Source organism: Lepisosteus platostomus, chromosome 19 (genome assembly GCF_059453375.1).
Source record: "Lepisosteus platostomus isolate fLepPlt1 chromosome 19, fLepPlt1.hap1, whole genome shotgun sequence".
Taxonomy (NCBI): domain Eukaryota; kingdom Metazoa; phylum Chordata; class Actinopteri; order Semionotiformes; family Lepisosteidae; genus Lepisosteus; species Lepisosteus platostomus.
In genome coordinates, this window is record NC_142629.1 from 1,356,227 (window position 1) to 1,370,699 (window position 14,473).

General features: G+C 48.5%; 2 protein-coding genes across 4 annotated transcripts in view; one reads left to right on the top strand and one right to left on the bottom strand.

The window, feature by feature from the left end:
- Positions 1–10,160, bottom strand: part of mosmoa (modulator of smoothened a) — a 32,996-nt gene extending 22,836 nt beyond the window's left edge. Inside the window, exon 1 of the mRNA XM_088612330.1 lies at positions 8,914–10,160. Within this exon, the coding sequence (XP_088468456.1) occupies positions 8,914–9,019 (106 nt within the window). The 5' untranslated portion in view covers positions 9,020–10,160. The remainder of the gene's footprint in view (positions 1–8,913) is intronic.
- Positions 10,161–11,282: 1,122 nt separating this feature from the next.
- LOC148644795 (uncharacterized) lies at positions 11,283–14,466 on the top strand. Of its 3 annotated transcripts, none has more exons than XM_088612326.1 (4): positions 11,283–12,071; positions 12,208–12,372; positions 13,037–13,214; positions 13,627–14,466. In XM_088612326.1, exons 1-4 carry the CDS (start codon positions 12,008–12,010, stop codon positions 14,189–14,191), a joined length of 972 nt encoding a protein of 323 aa, XP_088468452.1. In that variant the 5' UTR covers positions 11,283–12,007; the 3' UTR covers positions 14,192–14,466. The 3 variants fall into 3 exon arrangements, with proteins under 3 accessions (XP_088468452.1, XP_088468453.1, XP_088468454.1); XM_088612327.1 differs by having other exon boundaries at positions 11,285–12,071; positions 12,243–12,257; XM_088612328.1 differs by lacking the exon at positions 12,208–12,372 and having other exon boundaries at positions 11,286–12,071.
- The last annotated feature ends 7 nt before the right edge of the window (positions 14,467–14,473 follow it).

Consider the following 14,473-nt stretch of genomic DNA (forward strand, 5'->3'; position numbering starts at 1 on the left):
AGCATGGGATTGGCCTTAGTATGAAAACAATGCATGGCATTCTGTCGGAGGAAGAGACTTCATTGTGATTCCTTGCTTATGTTTTCACTTCATGACAAACATGATTTAATCCACGAAAAGGGTAGAGGTGTTGCCTGCCTTTTGTAATAAATAATGTAGGAGTTGCTTCTCGACTTACCCCTATGGCTCCCATAGAGACCAGATTAACAGCCCGATCTGTGCCTGGGGTTTGCAGCTCTGGCCAGATGTGACACCACACCAGGAGCTGCCCCCAGGTGAAGAGCCACCCAGGCAGAGACACTGAGGGGCAGCTCTGACCGTGAACCGTGTAGAAGAACCCCTCGACAAAAACATGGGTCACAAACACTGTCAATCTGGAAAGCGTCAAGATAAAATGATAACACACCAGATCCGGTTCTGAGGACGGTGAGAAATGATGGTTATTATAAACGAGAGGAGGGCATTTGGTCTGTCTTGCCAGTTAGCCAATCCAGGGATCTCATCGTGGAAAAAAAAAACAAACAAAAAAAAAGCAGGGTATCAACTTCAACATCACAACGCAGTTGCTTGTTACACACTCCCGCCACCCTTTGGGTAAAGAACTGCCTCCTGTTCTCATTGCCACTGGTGTCCTCTCGCTCCCGTGTCACGCCTGGTTTCCTTCTGCTTGCCCGTCACTGTGTAGACCGTTCTGTTAAATCCCAGAATGCACCGGTTGCTCTTTTCTGGATTGATCCCAGCGCCTCTTCTGTGACCAATGCAGTGACCAAGACTGAGCACAATACTTCACACAAGGCCTTACTAGTGCATTATAAAGCTGTACTTCGCTTATTTAAAGTCTACATGTTGGACTGTATACTGTATTGTTTTATTTTCTTTTTTATTGTTTCCCCACAACTAATACAACTGCTGTCAACAAACAACTATCTTTTTCAAACGGCAGGCAGTCCCTAGCAGCTCAGTGCTTCCTGTTTTGTATTTACAGTTGATGTTTTTACTACTAAATGGATAAATACACTGCTCTGTGTCAATAAACAAATGGAGATTTTAAAACGGAGTTCAGTGTTCTAACCTGAAACTTTTGTTCTGCAAATTCAATGGAAATGTGCAGTAAAAATGATCTGCTCCTAGTTTAGCAAAATGTTGAATCCTTACCACAATATTTTTACATCATTGCAGTTTAGATAAATATTACCTCAATTATCATCATCTGAATGAATGACGTTCAACCACCACAAATGTTAAATGATTTATTAACAGAAACACACTTTTGGCTATTTGCGTTAAAAACCTGCTTCAGTGTAGAAGAAAGCACTGCAATCACGGACATTGCTTGCAAAAAGGATATGTTCATATCCTACCATGTTTAAATTCTGATTATAAAGGATCTCACAGTAACAAAAAGACAAAACAAAGAACTTATACAAAGGTGATGGTTGGATAAATGTGCTGAGACTATACGAGGGTTCCAGGAGAAGTCCGTTATACCATACTGCTTCCTTGACACCCAAACTACTGAAGTATTTCAAAGTCACATTTACAACCTGGAGTTATAGTGCATAAATAATGTCCAATAAGTGAGTAAATAAGTACAGCTGTCTGTGATCTTCAGCCACCCAAAATACTTCACATCAATGCTTTTCAACGTTCAATGAGCATTTGGAAAATATTAACTACAAGAGCTAAGAGAAGCCTGTCGCCCTCCAGCCCAATACAGTTAACTTTTAATCAAAATAACCCCTGGGATCCGAATGAAGTGGGTGTCATCATGGGAGTGTGCACATTCTGAATCACAACTGCCCATCTTCAGTGCAAGAAAAGCCTCATAAATCATGTGCTCATTATTATAGCTGCTTAATGAAAATGCCATCTGAAAACGCTTGGTAGTTTCAGTGATTTATGTTCAATCTAACAAAAAGAAATGCTCATGAAAAACCTTCCCCACAAGAAGCTTCCTCTGAAAAAGACGAAAGAACATTCAATTCTTCAGGAGCATCAATAAAATCCCAGATAACTAAGGAAGATTGCTCGAGAAACATTCAGCTAAATTTAATCCTTCAAATATCAGACACAACTGTCTTCTTCCCCTAAACTTCCGAGATTTATCAATTACACATGAACATTTGCCCTGACAAAGATAAAAGATTTACAGGAACAGATGTTTTAGGCATTTGAAATACTCAATATTCTAAAAATATACGCTCTAAGAACTGAAGATTCACTATAAAGTGGAGATTAATATGCAATCCAATTTTAAAACAACTAAAAATAACTAAAATCAATTGTGTTCAGATTGCACATAAAAACTTTGCATTCAGAACGAGCTAAACAACTAGAGCGACGTTTTCGACTGCCACATCCATTTTGTTCATTTAGCCTTTAATACAAGGAAGTCTCCACTGAGAGGCTTTTACCCACAAGACCTAATTAGTAAAGGCAATCCAGCTCATCCTCAAAGTAATGTTTTCCCATTAGGTACCTTACTGGGCTAATTAAGTTAAAGGCACATTTTTTAGAGTGATTCTACAATTTAGAATTGTTTTTGCTACATTAGAATGTATTAATGTTCTTCTTTGCATTATGTACAATTTCCCAGACAAAAAATACTATTTAAGAAGTCCATTACTGTGCATGTGGCCAGAGAAAACAAACAGGATGATAACTGGTAGCTCTATTAATTTAGGAGTGTGCCAGTGATGATTGTTAACCTTGAAAGAAGGTCACTTTAAGCGGTCAGACATTTTTTAGGGTAGCAGAAGGCTTTTGGGCTGTCCGCCATATCCACAACTGAACAGTATCTCCTTACATTCTAGAGCAACGCCCAGTCAGTAAACATCACTTCTACATTTAAAACCTTAATCTGTGTTACTGCGAACTAGACATAAATTGATGGGACATGTCAACAACACACCACAGTGTTACTTTTAAATACACCACGGGCCGCAAAACAAAAGCAAAAAAACTTTTTTATTCTAAATTAAATTGTAAATTAACAATCATTAACAATAATTAAATCATTTTAAATCATGGCCCTTACAAGAACCAATTGTTCTCATATCAGCTGTTTGCATATTGTCTTTTCTAATTGCTTTTTAAAATATTTTTTATTGCTGAAAGAGGGAATTAAATAAGATGATCATTCTTAACTGACAGAGGTTTGTTTAGGTGCAGACAATGGCTACCAAATTAACTACTGCATTGATATTTTTACAAAATACTGTGCCACATAAAAATAAATATTTTGAAAAAGAAAAGAAGAACTTGATTAATCACTTCTTGATCTTTAGGCCACTGTGCCGCAACAGTATATGCTTCATGGTCTAACTGATATGGAGTAAAAACATGCAAACCTTAAGCAACGTCAATTAAATTTCACACTGAGCTCCTGACCTGAGCCCATCTCCAAATCTACAGGACTGTGCTTAAAGATGTTTGTTTTGAAGATATAAGGTTTCTGTTCATGCAAGCATGCTTGAGGCAGGTTGGCAAAACAGTTTTTGCTGCACTTTTGCACTGCGTGTCCTTCTCTGAAGCCGATATCTAGGTCTCTGAGAAGGTTCACCGTGGCAGTATTACAAAATAGACTACACTTGCACTGCTTCGGGAATCACACAGAGCCCCACACCAACTCAGAAAGGGCCAGAGTGCAGCCTCGTCACGGTCTCTTCATAGACATTCGCCAATGTCTTGCACAGAAAACAAGTTAACAGTCACCACTACAGACACGCTTTTCCGTTCTATTTTTCTGCATGTTGAAGTTTCTGCCGTAAGCAGCAGAAATCAGCAGAAAATGTTAATGCATTAAAAACCTGTGCTGAAGACAGCTCTGCATCATGCTTACGGAGAACGTGAAATTCTTCTCTTAAGTAAACCAGTCGGGGGTTCTATACAACTGGTTTTCTAATTGTTTGAAGTTTGCCTGTATTTAATCTCGTTAAATCTATCTGGAACTGAATAAAACAACCGTACACGAGCATGGATATCTTACCACATCACAAACAGCTAACAGAACCACAGATAGCATACAGGTTTCAAATGAACACAGCAGTCAGGAACTATTCTGAATATCCTACATCTCCAAATACCCTTACCTCCACCTGTCCAAAAGCTCAAATGCTTGAACACATAAGTGACACTTTTCATGACATGATTTTGGAAAGTCAAAGAATTCTATTACCCATCAACCAATCATACATTTTCAGGGAAGCTGAACTTCAGGGTGGCACTGAGCATTTTGTTTCGGCTATGGAAGGTTAATTCACGGAAATATTTATTTTGATAGTAAATTCTTTTGTCCTTGTTTTACTCCTAGATCTGACTACTGTTTCTATTACAGTCATTTTTCGCAGCAGAATAATAAACTTCCTCATAGCAGCCACCGAAATCTTCACAGAAATCTATTTTACATCATCGACAGCAGAAATTCTACCTGGAGTCCCTGTGTTTGTCCCCCACAGTGTTCACCGAGAGTAAATTGTCTGCACTTTGATGAGTCACTGAGACTAATAAGCCTTATTATTGCATAAAGAGAAAGAACGAACACTTTTTTTTTTCCAGCTCCCACGCAGTAGGCACCTGGTAAATACCATATTAAGACAAAGAGATGACCAGGCCTACTTCAGAAATCTGACGCACAAGCTGATGCTACAAAACGCACGCAGGCTGTCACAGGCGCACTGCATGTCAGGTTTGTGTTTCTGTAATGTGAAACACCGACGTGCAGAACACTTGAATGAAAATAGCAGCCTAACTATCCTGCAGTTTGACCTTGCGTGGCTTAAAACCACATTGCGTTTCACTTCAAATCCTAACGGGACGTCCGTGTGCAGAACACCGTTAGATTCACGATCGCTGTGCCGAAATCCTCAAACCAAACGGCAGCCTGGCTGGAGCCGTGAGACACCCAAGCCCAGAGAGGAATCAGAACGCTTGATTCAATCGGAGCGTTTGCATGTTTTTAAATTTTACCAATAGCGCTCAGCTATGCAAATACGGGAAATAACTTGAGGGTGACTGATCATATTACCTACCTGTCTCTCAATAAACCCGTGCTCTCATCCAAATTATCCTAACAATCAGGTTACCGTCCTCAACACTATGAAGGTAAAGAACTGGACAAGCGTTACATGGTAGGAAACCCCTAGCAACTGAACACAAGAACAGTTATACAAAGGTCTTTTTTGGCAATAACTTCATTCCTAAAGAATTGTGTCATACTACAGTATATTAGTGAATATACTATTAATGTGAATTACAAAAAAAACATCCTTCAGTGTTTTACAATTACCAACCAAAATGTTTAATCATTTTTAAAATTATTTATATGACACTCACGTAGTTATTGTTATAAATGTATTTAAACATGATTGAAGACTTTGCTAACAGGAATAAGGCTGGACTCTCCTGTGAAAACAGCACATGGGGCCTTTCCAGGAGCTGCACTGCAGATAATATCCCAGCGCCGGCACACAGCTTCGTGATTACACAACAAATTAATTCACTTTTCTACCTTTTTAAAACGGCTTTATACATCTTTTGAGGCACGATTCAGGCTGGAATACAGGAAGGCGTGTAAAACGAACGAGTGGCAAACATGCTTTAACGTCGTGCTTTTGTGTTGGACCAAGACAGGAAATGAAGCCGTTATAAATAACCCTCAAAGTGCCGCAGGACGGAGGTGAGGACAACACCGGGAGTCCCTTCCTTACCGCCCCTGGGCACCGCAGAAAACAACCCGTTTTAGATTGTTTTCAAAGCGGGCTGATAGTGACAACCCTCTTAGCTCAGACACGTAAGCCAGAGAAGGGATCGGGCATTCAGGAGCTCCTGATCCATAAAGCACAGTCTTGGAATGCACAAGAGAAACACTAGCCACTATTTCAAGGATCTGAAATAATGTGAACAAATAAAGTATTATCGCCACAAGCAGCGTCGGAGGCAGCCCACTCGGACTGTCTTGTAACGCTCATTACGTGACCCGATGACCCACGCAAGCCTTCCTCTCTGCCCTTGGTGAGAATGTAGTCGCCGCGTAAAGAGACAACCGGAAGTAGCACACTGGAGAGAGCTATATAAAGAAGACACGTGGTTAGCGCTACTAATCATGTTGTTGTTGTTGTGGTTTTTTATTTTTTGTTTTAAACAAAATGTAAATAGCCCCCACAAAAGAGTATAGTCACTCGAGACCTCACTGAATATTACAAACTCCGCACACAGGAGCGGACCCAATGTCTCCAGTCACCAGCAATGACAGAATCCGTGATCTGCTCACGCTCTACAAATAGAGACCACTATTTAGTCCATCACACCACCTCATGAGCAGTCCTAAAGAAAGACTGTGGACTAAATCACACCGAGGGGATCTCTGACTTCCGGAAAGCATGCTTATTTTTCAGAATGTCTGGCCAGTTTCACTGGATACACTCCGAGACAAGGAGTTTAGACTGACACATCGCCACTGTCTGGAAGGTTAGAAAGTTGCAGCAAATGCGCCGTGTATCAATAATGACGCCATCATTCTTTTAGAACGACGTTCCGTTTGCAAACGCTGGTGCCTTAAATAACATCGCTGCTCTGCAGGTCATGAAAACACCAGGAGAGCTGCGACTAGACACTTCTGCTGTGGGGATGATGGTGCTGTCATTGAAACACTTGTCTGCCTAACTCTTTAAACCCTCCTGTACGTGATGTGTTCTGAAATGTATTTATAAGCTGCATATATCCAGATGCGGTGGTGGCTGTTCTTTTGAAACGATAGCCATGCATCTTCCTGCTACAGCAATGAACTGAATGTGTAGTTGTGTTTGGCAAAAGCTTCCAATGTGTGTAGCTCGTTGCTATGGCAAATGTTATTCCCTATAGTACAACGTGCTTGCTTCACTGCTCCTGAAATATTTTGCGAGAAAAAGCTGCCCGGTCTGACAGAAATACAGAGGCAGCCAGAGACAAATGTGCAAAGCCACAGTAACGTTACTGCAACTAAATCAATGCTAATATTATTTCCACTGGGGGTAGGCTGAAGTTTCTCGAAAACTTTTGTTTTAGCTCGAGGAATAAAACCTCTTGCCACATCCGAACCTCCACGCCAGTGAGAAGTTAGCTTTACCTGTTCCTCAACGACATGGGCCCAAACCAGAAGTCATACCCTGCTTTAAAATGAACACATTGTTCATTAACATCAAACGAGTGGGTTAACCCTATTCATAAATCAGCCACGCATTCGTCGTGTATGCCGTACTGTATATAAACACACTGGGAGTATACACACGCAGAGAGATCGTTGTCATTTCCCTCACTAACAAACCGTTTTAAATATCACCTTTGACTCCCGCGAACAATTCCTTTGATTAAAGGTAATGACGTTGTAAATTGCTTTTCCTTTTCTATGACTTGAGGTCAATAGTGGTGCAAACGGGAATCAAGGCAGATCGGTGCAACTCCAGTGTGACAGGCTACAAAATCCGACATCGGAGGACACGAGAGCCGGTGACGGTGGCTGATGTCTGGTAATGAGCGTTTCGCGATTGAACGCTAAAGACAACACAGGCATGTTTGCACATTATCACTCGATGTTTCAAGTATAGCTACTGTCTTTTCCGGACTGTGGAGATGTAAACAACAGCGCAGAACAGACAAATAAAGACACGCAGAAATCAGAGCAAGGGACATACAGTGTTCAGGTGTTTCTCCTTCTGAAGGGGAAAGTTGACCCTTCCTTCTTAATGATATTTGTTTCTGAATGCCAAACGCGGGGATACTGTAATTGCTGGTGACTGGAGATCTGGGGGATTTGTGCAAATGATGTTGACTACACAATTAACAAAAATATCCTGAATAAATGACATAGCAGAGGAGTCACTCTAAACAGCTAAAAAAAACCAAAACAGAATAAGATAAAAAGGTCTTAGAAAAGAAAAAGAGTTTGGGCGGCGAGGAGAAGTCGTTTCCCTTGCTGGGCAGGAAGAGCTACAGTACATAACTGCAGACGCCGGACGCCCAGATACACGCAAGTGCTACAACTACACTTCCTGAAGCCCATTTCCTCGCCTCTCCGCATCTTGCGTTAGCCGACAAAAGTGGGACGAGACGACCCCGGGTGCCACAAGTCTGTCTCAAGACAAGACAAGGTTCAGTCAGGAACAGAGCCGGGGGAGAAGAGAATTCGTCACCCCCCTCATCACGAGGTCATTGAAAAACCCAGTCGGTTTATGCTGCATTCCGCGAGTTATGTAGCATTATTTCCAGGCGCCGTGACGTTTGGTTTCGCTACCTTATATAATAAAGCCACTGACCGAGAGATTGCGCGGCGCAACTGTACTACCGGAGGACCAAAGGTCACGTAAAGCAAACGAGCTTGGTCCGGGAGCTACCTGTGCACGCGTGTGCGCCTGAAGGCACCGGGACACACCGGGATGTGCCTCGGATGCGCTCCGCACAGTCCCGGCGGCACACACCAGCGCGTCACCCTCCACCTCTTCGTTTCACGGCGAGCGCAGAGGGTGCATCGCCTACACGCGTCAGTGCAGACGCGCACGGCACTGCTCCGCGGTCCCACCAAAACAAAACAGCCCAGGAAAAGTTTCCCTTCGGTGCAAACCAGCAGAAGTCCCGGTGTCGCCATAAACACGGACACATGTCTTCCCATTCCCGAACACTGACTTACAGCGGCGGTTTAAAAAGCGCGTTTCAGCAGCAGGACGCTTTAGTGACGCCGCTGCGGTCCGAACGGTTACAGACAATCACTCCAGACAGGAAAAGCGCAAACCGGTGGGTCCAGCTGACCTCGGAGCTAGGACAGGGGGGTGAAGGGGACAGGAGCACCGGGAAAACCGGGATCCTCCGCCTGCACCAGCAGTCGGTCAGACGCCCCCCGATAGCGGCGGTTTCTGACTGTATCGACACGCAGATCCTCACCTGCGGATTCTCCAGTGTTAATCCAATCCGGATTCGCGATGCTGGCGATGGCAAAAATGTCGGCAGCCAGGAAGAGGCATCCTGAAATGATGGTGAGTTTATCCATATCGCACGTACGAGCCCCGGGGCCGTCAGAGAGCCGCGTGGGGGTCAATAAATAGAGCCAGGCAAGAAAGAGGGGATCCCCGTCTGCACCCCGTGTCTTTAAGCAGGTTTGTCCCCCAGCATAAAGCGGAATGACCACTCGCTGTCTGTGAAGTCTCTCTCTCCACCTCCCCCAGCAGAAGGAGACTGGGTTAGAGCCTCAACCTTCCATTATCTTCATCGCCGCAGATGTTGTCCTCTCCCGACGGCTGCCTCCCCAAATTTACCATCCATGTAGATGAGACCCCAAAATAAAAAACCCGCAGGAAAGTCTTTTTGCGTTGTTGTTGTTGTTGTTGTTGTTTTTTTTTTTTAAAGGGGGAAACAATCACATCTCCCCCTGTGTCGCTCGTCCCCTGCTCCTGCAGCGGGGGGGAAGCCGGCGTTCAGGCGGAGGAGGAGGCCCGGGCGAGCCCCGCCAGCCTGTCTCCGCTGCCCTGGCCGCGCAGCAGCCCGCTCAGCCCGGCTGCCCGGGTCCGCAGAGCCGGGCTCCGCAGCTCCGCAGCTCCGCGCCTGGGAGAGCGGCCCGGCTCTCCCGCATCCACACACAGCTGCGCGCAACGCTTCACCCGAGAGCAGCCGGGACACGGGAGAGAGCAGCGAGGACAACGCACAAGCCCGACTGTCGATCTATCTGGGAGAGGGATCGAAGACAATAAACACGACCGATCCCTTAGCCCGCTGCGGAGCGAGCGTCCATCCTTGTGCTCTCCCTCTGCGTCTCCTCTGGGCTTTTTTTTTTCCCCCTCTGTGTGTTGCCCCCTTTTTTTTTTCCTCTCTCCTTCACTGAAATCCGATCTAATGAAACACACTCCCCTCCACCAGCTCCGGCTGCTCGGCTGCGCGAGGCAGAGGCGGCTCAGCGCGGCGTCTCCCCCGGGCTCGCGACCGCCGTCAGATTCCCCTCGCGCCCCGGCTCTCGCTCTCCGGCCCGGCCGTCGCCGTCGTCGTCGTCGTCTCGCTCGCCCGCCGCGCTCCGCCGAGCCAGGCTCGAGCCCATTGACATCCAGCGGCTGCACGCAGCGCGTTCCCCAGGCACACGACGGCCCTCCAACATCCCGTCCGGGGGACAGCCGGTATCGCGAGAGCTGCGGCGCCGGACCGGGGGGGAGCGGGGAGAGGGGCCGGACAGACGGAGGTGTGATTGCACAGGGCTGCTTCACCGTCAGCCCTCCCCACACAGCACCGGCCATTAACCCTTTTCATAGCATTAGACCATGATTTGGGGGGGGTTCATATGCTCAGTTTTGGGATCGAGACTAAATTAGGGCTTGAAAGCCCCCCTGTGCTGCCTCAAGTGGAGGTACTACAGTGGCCGGCCGCTGGGCGTGTTGCGGTTGCTGTAGACGAAGGGTTTTGCAGTAAAACGCACGTTTTTTTTTTTTTGTAGAGGGCTGGTAACGAGCCGAGTCCAAGCTCCGAAAGGACCGTGTGAAAAAATACTTAATGATCATGTCAGCCCTCCACCGCTCTGCCGTCCGTTAAAGGCTTCCCTCGGCCGGCCCCCTCCGCGGCTACCTCGTCCCCTTGTCTCAACCTGTCCCTCACCTCCCCCAGACGTCCTGTCCCCCCGATCACGGCCCGCCCTCGCCCCCTGGCCTAGAGCGATCTCCGCCCCCCACACACACACACACTCAGCGCTGCCCGGAGTGTCTGGCGACACCCTGTCGGGGAAAACGTGCTGTCAAACACTTTAATCTCCCAGCTCCAGCCTGCTAGGAACTGCTTGTACTGCTCTGACCGCTCATATCACCGATTTAATTCCGCCGATGCTCTTATCCAAAGAGCTTACTCTCACCATCCCCATCATCGCCATCGTCATTCTTGTTATTGTTGTATACAGATGGGTATTTTAATCAATCTGAGTGAAGGACCTTGCTCTAGAGTACCACAGCGGTGTCCCACTGGGAGTGTAGCCTGCTAATTTGTTCCTTTTCACTGCAAACAAGGAACAAGGACCGGCTGGGCGTGTATCGGCCTGCTGTGTGTTCACACTCTGTGCACTCTGTGTCTTGGGGTTTTGAACCTGTCTTGCTCTTCCAGCCTGTGCGAGTGAAATTTAATTTGATTTATGCCCTTGCTCGATCGTTCTTCGTATGAAACATTTGATCTAACTGTTCCATAACGAAAGCTACCCGGAGTGTGTGACAAACACACGCACAGGATATTGTGCGTTACAATATATTCTCTAAGAAGTCGTATGAAAGATTGCAAGATTAAATATATATGTATATTGCAGGATTTATGACACTCAGATATGCAATTTTCAGATCAACGAAAGCCACGATGGAGAATCACAGAACCCACAAGTGTGAAAACATGTTCACCTGAAGCAACGAATATAAGATTCCTGTCTTTCTGTAGGTGGCCGACATGTCAGCTCGGCGATCTGTTCCAGACCCCCACAACTCTTTGTGTAATGCTTGGCCTCTTCACCGCATTTCTTCTTGCTTCCCACTCGAGTGCTCCGGCATAGGTTTTCACAGCTGAACCTGAAGAAACCCACTGAGGGCGACTTTGCCCGTTTAACTGCCAGACATTTGTATGCAGTGCTCGGGTGAGGGGCAATTGTTACATTCGTGTTCGTTCAGTTCTCAAACGTGGACAATTGTGTAAATATATACTCCAGGCAACTACCAGCTGTACTGCACCGAAGGAGAACTACCCTCAGCCTGCGGAAATTGTGAGCCACTAGCGACCTCCAGCGGCTCCATCCGAAACTAGCCGTTTCTTCGCGCCCCCGTGTGCTTGAATCACTGCGTTCACCGGGGATCCTTTCCTCCTTCACTGCAGCTGGGGGAAACACGCGGCATCGGGTCTTACGGGCCCCCGGGTGGCGACGGGTTCGATCGAGGTTTTCGTTCAAAAACTCTTCGCGTGCGGTGCTGTCGTCACCTCCAAGTCGGTCGATTGGGAAGCGGGCGAGGCTCGGGGCGCGCAGGGGGCCGTCATGAACTGGCTGAGAGAAGCGCTGGCACTGCTGAGGGGCACGCCGCCGTACCCTGAAGCCAAAGGTAGCTTTACACACGCTGCTTCTCCATTTTCTGTCGAGGCAGCCGAAGCGCCGCCACCCCATGCACGACCGTGCGCCCGGCGGTGCTGCCTGCGCCTGCTAACGGGTCTCTCTCTTTTCTCGGTGGTGTCCCCGAGGCCCGGAGGCGCCCCCTGCTCACACCTTGGGGCAGGTGGTGCAGGCGCAGGTGAGGGTGGGGCCGCAGGGCTTGGGCCTGAGTCTGCTTAGGAACGGGCCCTTCCTGCAGGTCTGCGGGCTGAGCCGCGCGGGACCCGCCGGGCAGAGCGCGCGGCTGCAGCCAGGTAGCTACCGGCCGGTGGAGGAAGAGGAGGAGGAGGATGGGGTGGGGGAGGAGCGGCGGCAGGTCAGGCAGGTCGCTTGGTCGTTGGGTACAAGCCCTCTATTAACAGCTATGTTCCTGTTCGACGGCTAATAACGACGGGGACACGATACTGTAAAAATCGATACTGTATCGGATCCTTCGGATGAGACTTAAAACCGAGATCCTGACTCTCTGTGGTCATTAAGAATCCCAGGCCATTTCTCGAGAAGATTAGGGGTGTTATCCCAGCGTCCTGGCCAAATTTCCCCCTGGCCTTTACCAGTTATGGCCTCCTAATAATCGCCCTCTCTGAACTGGCTTCATCACTCTGCTCTCCTCCCCACTGAGAGCTGGAGTGTGGGGAGCGGACTGGCGCATCATCCAGGTGGGGCTGCACACTGGTGGTGGTGGAGGGGATCCCCATGACCTGTACAGCGCTTTGAGTGGAGTGTCCAGAAAAGCGCTATAGAAATGTGATGAATTCTTATTATTAATAATATCGCAGCAGTGTGCGTCTTGCTCTGGCTGCTCTCTGTGTAACTCCAGAATCACCCTACTAAGGTTGCTGGCGCGTTGTTAGACAAACCCACCCGGATTCGGCAGCCCAGTGCTCCAGCCGCCTTCAGGCCCCACTGTCCCTGCAGGCGACGTGCTGGTGGCAGTGGGAGGGCGGGACATTCGGGGGCTGGGGCTGAGGGAGCTCGGGAAGGCCCTCCGGGACGTCGCCCCCGGGACCCTGCTGCGAGTCCTGGCGTACCGAGACGTCCTCCAGCTCCCTCCGGGATGGGACACCGGCGGTGCAGCAGGACACCGGACTGACAGGTCTGCAGCTGGTGGCCAGGCGGGGCCTTGTTTCAAGTCGCGGGGGTCCGGAGTACGGCCACTTCTCGCTGCTGGCCGGAGCCCGAGACCGAGGGTGGTGACTTCTGTCTCACGCTACAAAGATTTAGGCAGGGGCCTTCATGCACAATTCGGCTCTCTTACTGTAAACTATGAACCGTAAACGAAGGCATTTACAGCACTGAAGGGGTATTTGGGGGACAGATTTGCTCGACTAACCTAGTGAACCCAGAAGCATGGAAACCCTGGTCTTTAGTGCCGTTGGTCTAGGAACCGGTTTGGCGTATTCTTCACAGGCGGCCTGCGTGACGCCTTTCGTTTTTTGGGGCCAAGTGCCGAGTCCTACCTCCGAGGCAGGAGAGCCGTGCGAAACCCTGTTGTTCCTCTTCCCCAGATCCTGTCCCAGCAGTATAGAAAGGCTCGTGGGCGAGGCGGCGCTGGCCCAGCGGGGGCAGTGTCCGGCGCGCCTCTCGGACCGGCAGGCGGGCACGTCCGCGGCCCCTCCTGCCTCCAGCACAGTGGAGCTGACGGTGGGCGCCGGCCCCACCTGCGATGTGATGGTGCACAGGCAGGCCGGACCCCCCGTGACCTCCGACCTTGCCCAGCTCTCCCGCCCTCCTGCCCACTCACCTCCCTGTCCCGAACCGCCCCCCCCTCTCCAGCCGGCACCCTGCCGTTCTTCCTCCCCCTCTTCCTACAGGAGCCTTTCCTCATCACCCCCTCACTCATCCTACTCCTCCTCCTGCACCTCTGATCTCACACCCTCTTCTTCACCTTCCTCACATCCACCCGATTCGCTGCCAGCCGCGTTTTCTTCTGGCGCGTTGTCCTCTTCATCCTCAGACGACCAGGACGTCCATGTCTCTCCGCGACGCGTACGCGTTCACCTGACGGCACAGCTCTCTCTTCCCGACTTCAGCGTCTCCGGCTCAGATTCCTCAGGGGGCGACCGAGACTGAGGAAGGAGGGGAAATGTGCCGATTCCGATGCTCGACGTGGTGATGGCACACTCTCCCGCAGCCAGAAAAACCCTGTAACCTTTAGTCGGAGTACCTGAAAATCAGATGAGGAATAGCTCTTGAAAAAGAGCTCACACACTGGAATGTTATTGGGAAAAGGGGGGAGCAATTCATTCCTGACCTAGGCTAAAAACGTCGGTGAAAAACACCAGTTTCGGAAGTGTTTGTCATTTCATTTTCTACCCAATGCACAATTAAATATTTTGACCACTTCCCGTATGT

Coding starts and splice junctions, on each gene's coding strand:
- LOC148644795 (XM_088612326.1), top strand. CDS start 12,008: ATGAACTGGCTGAGAGAAGCGCTGGCACTGCTGAGGGGCACGCCGCCG. Junction 12,072..12,207: donor GCCGTACCCTGAAGCCAAAG/GTAGCTTTACAC, acceptor GGTGTCCCCGAG/GCCCGGAGGCGCCCCCTGCT. Junction 12,373..13,036: donor GAGCGCGCGGCTGCAGCCAG/GTAGCTACCGGC, acceptor CTGTCCCTGCAG/GCGACGTGCTGGTGGCAGTG.